The 14,571-nt window shown below is 33.8% G+C and overlaps 2 protein-coding genes across 2 annotated transcripts; one reads left to right on the top strand and one right to left on the bottom strand.

The window, feature by feature from the left end:
* Window positions 1–5,046: 5,046 nt before the first annotated feature.
* LOC141708610 (endoglucanase 17-like) lies at window positions 5,047–7,920 on the top strand. The gene is made up of 8 exons (XM_074512320.1): window positions 5,047–5,304; window positions 5,433–5,639; window positions 5,742–5,942; window positions 6,012–6,104; window positions 6,308–6,469; window positions 6,566–6,662; window positions 6,799–6,962; window positions 7,265–7,920. Exons 1-8 carry the CDS (start codon window positions 5,068–5,070, stop codon window positions 7,595–7,597), a joined length of 1,494 nt encoding a protein of 497 aa, XP_074368421.1. The 5' UTR covers window positions 5,047–5,067; the 3' UTR covers window positions 7,598–7,920.
* Window positions 7,921–9,194: 1,274 nt separating this feature from the next.
* On the bottom strand, window positions 9,195–12,973 carry LOC141702164 (uncharacterized). Its single transcript, XM_074505872.1, has 3 exons — window positions 11,060–12,973; window positions 10,307–10,921; window positions 9,195–9,296 (listed from the first exon to the last, which is right to left on the bottom strand). The coding sequence occupies exons 1-3, from the start codon at window positions 12,971–12,973 to the stop codon at window positions 9,195–9,197; spliced, it is 2,631 nt and encodes an 876-aa protein (XP_074361973.1).
* Window positions 12,974–14,571: the final 1,598 nt, after the last annotated feature.

Here is a 14,571-nt window from a genome sequence, read left to right as displayed (position 1 = left end):
ACAACAGTGAGTTGTCACTGGATTTATAAAATCAAAACAAAATTTGATGGCTCTATTGATCGATATAAAGCTCGTCTCGTTGCTAGAGTTTTACACAAGAATATGGCATTGATTATGAGGAAACTTTTGCACCGGTTGTTCGCCTCACATCTGTTCGAAGTTTACTTGTAGTTGGAGCATAAAAGCATTGGGATATGTGGCAAATTGATGTCAAGAATGCTTTCCTTAATGGAGACCTTCATGAGGAAGTTTACCTCAAACTTCCTCCAGGTTTCTCCCATTCTCCAGATCAAGTGTTCAAGCTTAACAAGACTCTTTATGGTCTTAAACAAGCACCACGAGCACGGTTCGAAAAATTTAGCAAAGTGGTTCAACAACTAAGATTCTCCTCCAGTCCATATGATCATGCTCTGTTCATTCGACGATCTGAACGAGGAATTGTTTTACTTCTTCTATATGTGAATTATATGATCATTACAGGAGATGATATTGTTGGTATTTCTAAACTCAAACAATTTCTCAGTCAACAATTTGAAATGTAAGATCTTGGTTCATTAAGCTACTTCTTGGGTCTTGAAGTCTTTCGGTCCCTACTGGCTACACTCTTTCTCAAGTGAAGTATGCATCTGATCTTTTGTTAAAATCCGGAATCAGTGACACCAAAATTGCATCTACACCTGTAGAATACGAGGCAAAACTGAATCCTCGTGATGGTGAATTGTTTCAAAATCCTACATTGTATCGCCAATTGGTTGGGAGTTTAATTTATCTCACTGTCACTCGCCCATATATTTCTCATGCTGTACACATTGTAAGTCAATTCATGGGTACTCCTCATTTTAAAGCTGTCCTTCACATACTTCATTATGTCAAAGGAACCATATTTCATGGACTACATTATCCATACAACTCTTTCCTTGAATTACATGGATACTCTGATGTTGATTGGGGTGGTGATCTAACTACCAAATGTTCTACTACAGGATTCTGTTTCTTTCTTGGTGACTCCCTCATTTCTTGGCGAAGTAAGAAACAATCACTTGCCTCCAAATCAAGTGCAGAGTCAGAATATCGAGCTCTTACAGATACAAACAAGAGTTGATTTGGCTAGGATGGTTACTTGAAGATATGAGTGTAACACATTCCCCATCCACTCCTTTCTATTGCGATAGTAAAAGTGCCACGAACATTTCTCACAGTGATGTTTTTCATGAGAGAACTAAACATATAGAGATTGATTGTCATTTCACACGTCAACAAGTTACAAAAGGTGCGGTTTCTCTTCGTAGTTTCCCTAGTATAGATAATGTCGCAGACATTTTTACGAAATCTCATTCTCTAGGAAGTTTTCGTCATTATTTTTCCAAATTAAAGTTGGTTTATAAACCATTTTCAATTTGACGGGGGGTGTTAAAATTATTACATCATGGCCATGACATCAGCCCTCCTAGTCATGCCTACCTCAGCCAAACTTGGTCCCCAAGTTCGACACTGTAGCAGCACTGTAGCGTCACTATAGCAGCAAGTAGTTTTGTCTAGAAATTCATTTCTCTGTTATGTAAATAGATAAGCTTCCATAAGCAATACAAGAGTTTAGACTTTCTCTTACATTGTTTCTTGCTTCCACACACACCAGCACCCACACACACACACACACACTGTCTTTATACACATACACAACACAGCTTGTAGAAATATCTCTCACATACACAAGCTTGTTACTATAAACTTATTCACACAAGTTTTATCAAGCACAAAGAAAAAGAATAAATTTGGGGGCTTTAACTAATGAAAATTGAAATATGCCACGATAGTTCAACAAAGCAAGAAAGAAAGGAGCGGTAGCTAATAGTAAGAGAGAATAGAGGAGATTGTATTAAAGGGCTGTCATTTGACTCGAGCTGCTCGAGCAACTCGAGCTCAAACTTATTTTATAAAACCCTATCCGGCTCGAACTCGAAAACGAGTCGAGCTCGGCGACACTTTCGTACCCCTTTATCTAAACAAGCTGAGCCGAGTATGTGCCAAACTCGAACAGAGCTCGACTCGATAACCGAAACTCGATCCGGCTCGAACCCAAACTCGAGCTCTTTTACGAAAATAAGCAAATCATAACAAATTAATACACACATTACCTTTCAAGATGCATACTCACCTTTTTTCCTTTTGTTTAATACCATAAGTCCACAACACAAATATCTCCTTTTTTCTTTTTTCCGTCGTGCCTCTTCACAGGTTAAACACACACACCACTGGGCACTATGTATGACATACACACACAACAGCTCAACCCAGATCCTTTACACACAACACAAATCATTAGATTTAAGTGCTAAAACAGCCACCTCCACCATCCCCTTATTAATCTCTCTTATATGTCTCATCCTTCGTCCATTGCAACTACATCCACCACCGCCATTGTTCACCTCGCCCCCTTTCTTTAAGTTTAATATCACAACACAAATAATTGACTTAATAGAATGGATGAAATTACATATTAGCGGGTTAAAATTTTTTATTGGGTCGGACTTATGAAGGAATTGGGTTATCTGTAACAGTGAGTTAAATGAGCTATCTGAACCCGACTCGTTTAAATCCGACTTTCTAAACTGGCGAGTAAGTTCGTCCCGGCTCGTGAAATTAACGAGTCGGATCCAGACATATTTTTCATCTTGTATAACATTTTCACCCGGTTTTACTCATTTAACTTTAACCCAGACTCGAACTTGTATAACCCAAAACCGGCTCGACTCAACACGAATTATTGCCCTAGAGGACAATATGATTGCTATTACTCCCTTTGACCCGTTTATTTCTTTATATTTTTTTTGGATGTTTCGTTCAACTTTATACATTTCAAAAGTTATCAAAAATAGTAAAAGTTTAATAATATTAAAATCAACTACATCCACTATTTTCTAACATTACACTCACTTTATACATTAAATATTGATTGATTATTTAATTTTTACTCTTTTCACTAAATTATAAAAAGTAATATTTTTTTAAATATATTTCTTGTTGTCAGGGTCCAAAGCAATTTGTATAAAAATAGCGGGGACTGATGGAGTAATCTGAATGCAAATATAATTCAGTTAAAACTTAAACTATATTAGAACTCAGGTTATTCGAATTGATAATAAACTTTTATCATGTGATTGCAGTGGTTGATAGATATGATATTAGTTTTTATCGCGAATAATATAAATGATTACGAGTTTATGCTATACCATTATAAATACCGAGTTCAATTCTAATTCGTCGCGAGAATTTTTTAGAATAGATTCTCCCATTTTAAGAATTTTGTATGAGTCATATTAGTAAAAAAAAACTAAAAATGTCAGATGATGATATTAGCACAGACAAAGTAAAACCAACTGTATAAAGCCTAAAAAATGTATAACACTCGAAAAGATTGCGTTAAAAGATGAACATGTATTACGTGTTGACCTGTGCTTAGTTAAGCAATTGTGTTTACGGTAGACATGAATATTACAAAATTCCAACAAAAGATAACATAGATAGAAACAGAGACATTTCCCGTACTTGAAGTTTTGTAAAAACAGATCCAGTCCAATGTTATAGCATGGGATACATTGGAATTATGTAGGAAATTGTTTTTAAATATGAAGTACCCGATTTCTTATGCGAAATGAAATACATGTACAAGCATATTGCATTAGAAGGGAACTCTTTTAGCCCTTTTGTGACAAATTACACTCTATCCCCAACACATTCAACAATCAATTCAACTTAGCTCCATGTTCTACTTCATCATCTTTACCCGACACCTAGCTGCCATTTCCATCTTCTCGGACCCTCCTTTTTAGCTCCCTTTTCTTCTTCTTCTTCCCCTTCACTTTCTAGTTTTTATATTCAGCTTTTATATACATTAATCCTTGTATCTTTATTTTAAATTTCCTATGTTAAAACCAAAATGAGAACTAGGGTTCTTGAGCAAGCTTAATGTTTAAAAATTGGGGCCAAGAATTGTATGTAAATAGTTTAAAAACTAATATAAGTATTATATTATATGAATCATTATTCTAAATAATCGTCTTATATACTCCCCAACTCTAATTCCAAAAAGTATGATTCTCTAATTATTTTAAAGCATTTCAATGTCTTGAAATGAGGTACCTAAAATAAATAGTATATTTTATTTTATTTTTTATATTAAAATATAAAGTTCATTTTTTTATACAAAATAGAAAATTTAAAAATTTAATTCTTAGTAGATTTACTATGGGATTTAAAATGCAGGTAAAAATGAGAGTGTCACTTTTCGGGACTAGAAAATATAGATTAGTGATCAAAGCTAATCCATTGATATAGTGATTTATAACTTATAAGCGAGTTTCAGAAAATTAAATGATTTATCATCGATTAAGTGATCTTCAATTTCCATCATATTATGCTAGCTAAATATTTTTTTTTATATATATTAAGAATGCGAGTAACATTCAATTGAGAGCATATACCACCTCTCTATATTTTGAAATTTGTTTTTAAGGGAGTACTTATTATGAACTCACATGTTAGAAATAAAAGACATCGTATTTACCAGTGTATGTTAAATTGATAAATCTTATTTTATAATCAACTCATATATTTTTTATTTTTTTTCACACATTTTTAAGTATTTTGATCATATAACTAGAATAATTATATATAATTTTTGGAATAAAAGTAAATAAATTATATAAAATAAAATTAGTTACATTTACTGATTTACTATAGAGTCAAAGCAATTTAATTTATGATGCAAAAAATCAATCGGCAAAAAAAAAAGCTTATGAAGAAAAGACTAATGAATGATTAGTAATGAATGAGGTGGGCATAATATTTAAAGGGTTCGTATGTCCCATGTCACTTGGTAGCACTAAAATTTATAAAATTTGAAATATTTTAATTAATGTATTTTTTATAAATATAGGGGTTTATCATTATTAAAAACCAATAATTAAAATTTTACTAAAGTAGGAAGTCGAGTAGCAGCTTTTTGGTATATAAATACACACAAACCCCTCGGCTTCAGTCACTTGTGTTTTTCACACACAAAAAATAATGGGCTTCTCTGTTTTCTCTTCTGTTTTTGTTGTTGGTTTGTTTTCCATTCTTCTCAACAATGCTGCTGCCCACCCTAAACACCAGTCCCCAAGGCAATCTGCTTCACATAATTACAAAGATGCCCTCACTAAATCTATTCTTTACTTTGAAGGTCAAAGGTCCGGAAAGCTTCCTCCTAATCAAAGAGTTACTTGGAGGAAAGACTCTGGTCTTTCGGATGGCTCTGCTCTGCATGTAACTCCTTTTTTAAATATCTATACTATAGTTTTTTTAATGTAGTATTTTGTGTACATTTTACGCTCTCCAGACTTGCCGGGATACTCTTGCATGTTTGGTTTAACTGCTGAATTTTGACAATACAGGTAGATTTAGTAGGAGGATATTATGATGCAGGGGATAATGTGAAGTTTGGGTTTCCAATGGCTTTTACTACAACTATGCTGTCATGGAGTGTGATTGAATTTGGCGGGCTGATGAAAAGTGAGCTACAAAATGCTAGAGAAGCTATCAAGTGGTCTACTGATTACCTTCTCAAAGCTACTGCCCATCCAGATACCATTTATGTACAGGTAACCATTTTTTTCATGTGTGTGAAATGCTACAAAATCATTCGACTCCTTTTCACTGACATGAGTGTTTAATGTAACATGTGTTTGTTTTGGTTTGATTAGGTAGGTGATGCAAACAAAGATCATGCTTGTTGGGAAAGACCAGAGGACATGGACACTCCAAGAACAGTGGTCAAGATTGACAAAAATAACCCTGGTACTGAAGTTGCTGCTGAAACTGCTGCTGCTCTTGCTGCTGCTTCTTTGGTCTTCAGGAGGACTGACAGAACTTACTCTAAGCTTCTTGCAACAAGGGCCATTAGGGTAATTTTCATCTACATCTTTAAGTCTTGAACCTCAAAAATCGATAACTAACAATAACATTTGTTACAGGTTTTTGCATTTGCTAACAAATACAGAGGTACATACAGCACTACATTGAAAAGATATGTGTGCCCCTTTTACTGTGATTTCTCTGGTTATCAGGTAAAAAAAATCTACAGTTTCTTAGAAGTAAAATTCTTTTCACATACATGGTATAATTAAGTGTTACAAAAATAAGTCTTCTCGATCGAATACTGGAAAATTGGAGGACTACTCTTAACTTTTACTACAACACCGAGTAACCGGTGATTTTTATAACCATTCTTCAATGCTGGGAATTCATGGTTGGAGTTTTGAATATATAGGATGAGCTATTGTGGGGTGCTGCTTGGTTGCACAAAGCCACAAAAAACCCAATGTACCTGAACTACATTCAACAAAATGGACTGACTTTGGGAGCTGATGAAGGTGACAATACATTTGGGTGGGATAACAAGCATGTTGGAGCAAGAATTCTTCTTTCCAAGGTAAAAAAAAACACCATCTTCAGTACTAATATTGTTAGCTTGGGCCTTCATATATTCAACCATTCTTTCTCAAGTAACATTCAATTTCAATATCAGGCATTTCTTGTTCAAAAGGTTCAGTCCCTCCATGATTACAAGGGTCAATCAGATTATTTCATATGTTCCCTTATTCCTCAATCTCAATACACTCCAGGTCCTTTTTCTTCCATTCTGTCCTGTGTAAATACTATAGTATATGAATATGATATACATTTTGATTTGTATATTGTAAAATGGATGAGGAATGAATGTTTATATATAAATATGCTTGGTTGGTTACACATGTACAGGTGGCCTTTTGTTTAAAATGGATGATAGTAACATGCAGTATGTCACATCAACATCTTTCCTCCTAGTAACCTATGCCAAGTATTTAACCACTTCCCACAAGGTTGTTAATTGCGGTGGATCCATTGTCACCCCTAAGAAACTTCGAACCCTTGCTAAACAACAGGTAAGCTATAAATAAACTCTCAACCTCAGCATTGTAACATAGTGGACATCTCATATTTTGCTCATTCTTTCAAACAAAACTCGAGAGTTCAAATTTCAGTAAAGACGATAAGATATATGATTTTGAAGGCACATGTTATATCACTGGATGCCAGCTTGTGGTATGAAAATATAAGTAATCTAGTCTATGTTAAAATTCAATGTAACTCACATGACCTGGACCCCATGCATAATTATTTAGTGTTTTGTAATCGATATTCTTCTGTGGTTTATAAAAATGGTAATCTTGATACAAAACAACAGGTGGACTATCTGCTAGGTGACAATCCATTGAAGATGTCTTACATGGTAGGATATGGTCCAAGATACCCGCAAAGAATACACCACAGGGGATCATCTCTACCGTCCATTGCCTCACACCCATCAAAGATCCAATGCACTGCAGGCTTCAGTGTGATGAAGTCTCAATCCCCTAATCCAAACATCTTGATTGGTGCAGTGGTTGGTGGGCCAGATGGGAAAGATAGGTTCCCAGATCAACGGTCAGATTACTTCCAATCTGAACCAGCTACTTATATAAACGCACCCCTGGTTGGATCACTGGCTTATCTAGCTCACTCTTTTGGTCAACTATAGTCTCAACTGATTCCAAGAAGTTGGGTTTTATTAAAGTGATCATTTACATATTTTATTTCATCTAAAGTAGTTGTAACACGAGAAATATTGTTATTAGAGTATTGGGGCGAGAGAAGAGTTAAAGAAGGGCTCGAGTCCAGAACCTAGGGGGGTATTTTATATTGACGACATGCATAGATTATTAGAAGCTGTGCTCATTGTCATATTATGTTACCATCTCAACTTGATATAGTGTATTCAATCTTTCAATGTGTGAATTCCGTGACTAAAACAGTGGAATCTGGTTCTTTTAAACAAGAGTTCCAAGCATGTTTTCTGTGCAATAGCAATTGTTGGCCATTGTCTGATCTTCCATGACTTGCACTTACTACACAGCGTTGGAACTTTAAATGACTATCCCAACTAAAAAACATTAAGAACACAACACCTTCATAAAATCTAATCACAAAACTTTTGTACATCTACATTGTGGACAAAAATGAATCAAACTTAAACATGTTTTACAGTACAACAAAAACATGTTGTACACAGGGCGTGAAGTGAAGAAATGAAATAAGCAGTAGTGGGAATAATTACAAAACCTGCATTGGGGTAACGTTACGAATGATTGTTTGTTACTGCTTATCACTACTACTATTATTAGGCTACCGTTGGGGAATGGAGGGACCTTATTGTTTGACCGTTGAACATAAAAAGAAGGTACATCACTAAAAAACATGAGGTTCAGGACTACTCAGGACTCACGAGTCAGAGGGTCGAAGAAGATACGATATGTATAATACTTGTAACAGAGTTGGATAACAGATTATTCATTATTTTTCAAATTTCTAATAAAATAAATAAATAAAAATTGGTTTGTGTAATGTACCTATTAGCAAAAAATATCAAAAAATATAAAATATTTATAAATATAAATCGATTGATCAATGATAAGTATACCGACCTACTACAAATTTAAGAAACAAACATAAATTATAAATATATTAAAATTATTTTGGTAACTGAATTTTTAAGTAATAAAAAAATTATGAAAAGTTATTAACCAGAATAAAAAGATATAAAAAATAAGTATATTAAATATAGGACAAAATTATTAGCTAAACACACATGGTCTTCTACCAAAATATGCATTTTTGAGTCAAATTGCCTAAAATACTTAAACAAACGTGGGATCCCAAAATATCTAAGAATATGTATATGGGCATGTGTATTTAGGGTTGAATAAAATCGAACCGAAGCCTAATAAAACAAAATCATAAATACTATAATTTTATATTATATATATTACATATATCTTAAATATTATAATCATAATTTTTAATTTGTAATTATATTTCTATACTCTTAGAACTCTACATATACCATACTTTAATTAAATTTTAGATTTTATAATTATTGGTTTAAAATTTTAATACAATTTTATTTTTAAAAAAAATTTGGTCCGTTCGGTCCAAAGCCAAACCGAACCGAATTATTTCAGTTTGGTTCGGTCCGGTTCATAATATAATTTTGGTCCGATTTTATTCAAGAAAAAATAATAATTCGATTTTTCTATATATTCGGTTTGGTCCGATTTTGGACCAAATCGCCCAAATGTTCAGCCCGGTGTGTATTCATTTTTTTCGTAAAAAACAAAAGACATGTATTCAAAAACATATTCACTTTTGTCTTGATACGCATTGAAAGAATGTGTTTTCACCTGAAATATGAGAGGAATGCTCATTTATAAGATACGTATACTTTGTTAATTTTTCAAAAAATGAATGTGCATGTCACATGTATCTATTAAGTGAACACTTTTTCTGTGTCCAAAAATGAAGTTTTTTGGTCATTTTTCACATCTATAATTATTATAATGAGCAACAAAACTTGTCCCGAAGAGCAAAATTAAATTGAAATCACGCGAAATCGCAAAACTAAAAGCCTACACCAATTCGTAACAAAATTGAATAAAAATCAAATCAATAATGTGATTGTGCCTTTTTTTTAGGGATTAAGGTTTTTTTGTTCAATTAAAACAACAAAACATTACAAAGGATAATCTGGAAATAGCTTCACACCACCTATAACTCTCTCTAGAATTTAAAGCAAATAAAGCAAGGACATGAGCAGCCTTGTTAGTTTCCCTGACATCAAAACTTATATTTTTACAACCCGTTAAATTAGCCAAATGCTTAATAGGTTAAATATCAAGTAGGTCACTTACTGTATCCAAATGTATCAAGTGAGTTTCTGGTTACAAAACTGACTCAAATGAGTCACTCATTTAAATATTTATATAAAAAATATCACAATATTGTTAGTCGAAATTCTTAAAAATATTATATATCGAGTTTTCCATATTTTTTGTTAATGATATTACATCCAAATGAAAGGTTACGAGTTCTACTATTTTAGATAATATTGTTAGATTTTTAAAATTTTATCAACTATTTATTTTTAATTTTTTGATTGTATTATTTGATTTAAATAAAAATAAATAGTAAATAAATTTAAAAATATTATCTAAAATACTAGAACTCAGAATCTTTCATTTGGATGTAATATCATTCATAAAAAATGTGTGAAACTCAATATATAATATTTTTAAGAATTTCGACTAATGATAGAGTGATATTTTTGATATAAATATTTAAATGAGTGACTCATTTGAGTCAGTTTTGTAACCAGTGACTCACTTGAAACATTTGGACGCAGTAAGTGACCTACTTGATATTTAACCCAATGCTTAATATTAGTTAACACGCAGTCCAGATCACTGCAGATGTCATCCTTCCTGGAAATCATAGAGACTGCATTGATGCAATCAGATTCAATAGTGAACTCTGATAACTGAAGGTGGGCACTTAAAATGAGACCTTCCTTGATAGCCAGAGATTCCGCAACTACAACACTATCAGACGTATTGAAGAAGTTCTTAATAGCGACAATCACTTTGCCAGTAGCATCTCTAACAACTACCCCAAGACCAAGACCAGTACCATCATTTGTCCCTTTTACCGCGTCATCAACGTTGACTTTGAAAGAACCACTATCAAGAGGCTTCCATTTTTTGTCACACCTGTCCATTGGCCTAAGAATATTTTGATTAACACTTCTATAATCTTTTAAAAAATTATGGCACCATTTCACCGTATCACAAACACGCGGACTTAATCCTCCATGAAGAATATTGTTCCTTGAACACCAGATTTGCCAAGATAAAGTGGCAAACAACTCAAACTCCAACCTGGACACGCAATTTTTCAATTTATTCATAAAGCAAATTGTATCAAAAGTAAAGCATTTTTTTACCTTCTTTTTCAGACCTGCCAACTTCCATTTCTTAAAAATCACAGGACACGTCCAGAGAGAATGATAGACATCCCCCACAGCTCCAGAATTACACCGAGTGCAATGTTTATCGATATCTAATCCCTTACGACACATAGCCCAATTTGTTGGCTACCATAAATGGCTTACCTTCCACAAAAAATGCTTAATCTTAGCTGGCACTCTCATGTTCCAAATGGAAGACCACCAAGACTCTGAATTCCTCATGTCAGAAGCTTCAACCATATCTTTCATACTCATAACCACTTTATATCCACTTTTTACATTATACTCTCCATTCTTAGAATAATGCCATATAATTTTATCTTCAATCTCAATATCCCCACAAGGCATACTAAGAATAAGGAAAGCATCCTCCTTATTAAAATTTAATTTAATAAAATTTTTATCCCATTGCCTGTTTCCGAGTTTTAAATCACCAACACACATGTCATTTGGAAGATGAGGCTTGTCAAAATCTTTAAAATTCAGGGGCCGCGGGATCCATGGATCTTCTAAAACGTTAACACTATTACCATCTCCAATTCTCCACCGATATCCTCTAGAAATGATTTCTTTTCCCCTTACTATACTTCTCCAAACAAAAGAACCACTGGATCCATATTTAGCTTTAAGAATTGAAGAGTTGGGAAAATAACAATCTCTCAGAATTTTTGCACATAGAGAATCTGGTTGTCTCAATATTCTCCAAACTTGTTTAGCAATTAAAGCTTGATTGAAAGCTTTCATATCCCTGAATCCTAAACCTCCTCTCTCTTTGGGCATACACAAAACTTCCCACTTACACCAATGTATTTTTCTTTTTTTGTCAGAGGAACCCCACCAAAACCTTGCCGCCATAATATGAATCTTCTTAATAATTTCTTTGGGAATCCTAAAACAGCTCATAACGTAAGAAGGAATGGCTTGAACCACAAACTTGATAAGAATTTCTCTACCAGCAGAAGAGAAAAGAGAACCCTTCCATCCTTTAATCTTCTTCCAGACTCTATCTTTTAGAGTTTGAAAGACATTTTTCTTATTTCTACCAACTATCGACGGAAACCCCAGATACTGCCCGAAATTCTCCACCATTGAAACCCCCATTATTTTGACAATTGTTTTCTTCAAAATCTGATCTACTCTTTTTCCAAAACAAATTTCAGATTTACTAAAATTTATAACCTTCCCTGAAGCCTTAGAATATATTTCTAATAGCCTCATAAAATTTCTACATTCAAACTCATTAGCCTCAAAGAAAATGAGACTATCATCGGCAAAAAACAAATGTGATACCTTAATCTTATTTCTACCAAAAGTCAGACCACTCAAATTTCCTATGCTTTCAGATTTTTTAATCAGAGTAGAAAAAGTTTCAGCATAAAACAAGAACAAATATGGGGAGAGGGGATCCCATGGTCTAAGACCCCTCTGGGGGATCACCTTCCCTGTGATTTCTCCATTAATAAGAAAAGAATAAACGACAGAGGAGACACAATGCATAATCTTAGTTACCCAATTTTTATTGTATCCCAACTTAATCATAACCGCTTCAATGAAATTCCATTCCACTCTATCGTAAGCCTTGGCCATGTCCAATTTAAGGGCAACTTTTGAACCATTTTGGAATCTATCTTTCTTCATATAACGTAAACCTTCAAAGCCGATGATGACATTATCTTGTATGATTCTCCCTCCCACAAAGGCACTTTGGTTCTCGGATATCACTTCATTCAGAGAAATTTTAAGCCTATTTGCAATGTATTTTGACACAATTTTATAAATAACATTGCATAAGCTTATAGGCCTGAAATTTTCTACTTTTTCTGGCTTCTCATTTTTGGGAATTAAAGAAATAAGAGTATCACTGAAATTATCCACATGCCCGTTGTTGTTCAGAATATGCAAACAAGTTCTTATCACATCATCCTTAACAAAATCCCAGTGAGTTTGATAAAAACCCGCTGTCAACCCATCAGTTCCAGGAGTTTTGGACGGATTCATACTCTTAATCGTTGTGATTATATCATTCTCCGTAAAATCTGACATAAGATAATCATTCATTCTGTTTGAGACTTTTGTTTCCATACAATCAAGAACAGTGTTAACCTTCAAATCATTGGGTTGTGAAGACGCAAAAAGATTTTCGAAGTACCTGAGAATAATGTCTGAAACTACGGACCTTTCAAACTGCCAACAACCATTTTGATCCTTTAATCCTTTGATTTCATTTTTCTTCTTTCTAATGGAAGCTTTGTAATGAAAAAATTTAGTATTTTTATCACCACATTTTAGCCAGAAAGCCCCACTCCTCTGTCTCCAATACACTTCTTCTTTTTCCAATGTGATTGTGCTTTGGTTTTAAATTTTTTTAAAATTGAAAACAAATAAACTGAACTGAATCCGAAGTGAATTAATTAATTATATTACGTGTTAATATAAGCCCAGTCCAGTTTGTAAATATTACAGCCTTCTTCATCTACTTTTGATAGATGTCGTGTAAACTATGAAGTATAAGAAGTTAAAAACTAATGAATTCAATGGAGGTGCTCAGGTGCTTGCCAACCCTTTTTAGTTACTGAACTTATCCCTCCATCCCAATTTTTGTTTTTGGCAAGATCCCTATTTCAATTTAAATTATTCTAGAATTTTCAAATTGATACTTGTTGTGCCCAAAATCTTGCATGGATTAAATTTAAGGCCCATAAAAGGATTGTGCTTAATTGGTACTGAGTAATGAATGTTTTGATGAGGTTCTTGGCTCAAAGAATCATGGTTTTGAAGGTATCTACACCAAGGTGCAGGGATCTGGGAGGTTCATTTGGTTGTTAACATGTTTATATGGTCATGGAACGTACTGAGATACATCAGAAATAGTTCCTTGTAGACTTGTGAGGTTAGGGGTGGTAAAATCAGAAATGACCCGAAACCCGACACGAACCCAAACCCTAAAAGTACGAATTAGGGTAGAGATTTTTGACTTTCGGGTCGGGTCCCGGTTGGGTAAAAATTTACCCGAAAAATCGGGTCATTTTTGGGTTGATCCGAAATACTCGAACCTGACCTGTTTATTTAAATAATTAATATAATATAATATATATGTATATATATTAATAGTTAAATGCCATTAACTATTTGTAATATTATGTTTTAGGGCACATTTCTATTTTTTATGTTAATTTGGAATTATATTTTATTTTAGTAATATTTAAAATAAGGGTTTATTACTTTCCTTTTTATTAAATAATTTTAAATTGTGTGTTATTTCGGGTCAAACAGGTCAGTTTCGGGTAACCCGGGTAATTACCAGGTCAGGTTCGTGTCATAATTTTTGAACCCGTTTCGGGTCGGGTCAGGTTCGGGTCAGACTAAAAAAAATTCAGGTACATCCAACCCAACATAAACCTGACCTAGAACCCGAAATTGCTACCCCTAGGTGAGGTGCTGGAAGCACCTGGATAAATGGGAAGGATGGTGAGGTGTTGATGCAGGAGCATCAACATACCTTAGCTGGCTGGAACAGTGCATCTCGACTGGAAGAAGTAGTGTTCAATTAGGACTGTACCTCCTACAGTAAGGGAAACCAACCTCTATTTTCATGGAATGGATTCTTAATGGAACTCTAACGCCATAAAATGTGATAAATATTAATAATTAGAGGA

The sequence above is a fragment of the Apium graveolens genome, chromosome 2 (assembly GCF_009905375.1).
Source record: "Apium graveolens cultivar Ventura chromosome 2, ASM990537v1, whole genome shotgun sequence".
In the NCBI taxonomy this organism is placed as follows: domain Eukaryota; kingdom Viridiplantae; phylum Streptophyta; class Magnoliopsida; order Apiales; family Apiaceae; genus Apium; species Apium graveolens.
Note: the sequence above shows the minus strand (reverse complement) of the source record. Positions and strands in the feature narration are given on the sequence as shown.

What these genes read in the sequence shown, in the direction of transcription:
- LOC141702164 (XM_074505872.1), bottom strand. Translation starts at nt 12,973, where the DNA reads ATGAATGATTATCTTATGTCAGATTTTACGGAGAATGATATAATCACA. An exon ending in TTAAGCATTTTTTGTGGAAG is followed by an intron (nt 10,922 to 11,059) that starts GTAAGCCATTTA and finishes GTGATTTTTAAG; the next exon opens with AAATGGAAGTTGGCAGGTCT. An exon ending in AGCATTGGGTTAAATATCAA is followed by an intron (nt 9,297 to 10,306) that starts GTAGGTCACTTA and finishes CTCATATTTCAG; the next exon opens with GTGAAAACACATTCTTTCAA.
- LOC141708610 (XM_074512320.1), top strand. Translation starts at nt 5,068, where the DNA reads ATGGGCTTCTCTGTTTTCTCTTCTGTTTTTGTTGTTGGTTTGTTTTCC. An exon ending in CGGATGGCTCTGCTCTGCAT is followed by an intron (nt 5,305 to 5,432) that starts GTAACTCCTTTT and finishes TTGACAATACAG; the next exon opens with GTAGATTTAGTAGGAGGATA. An exon ending in CAGATACCATTTATGTACAG is followed by an intron (nt 5,640 to 5,741) that starts GTAACCATTTTT and finishes TGGTTTGATTAG; the next exon opens with GTAGGTGATGCAAACAAAGA.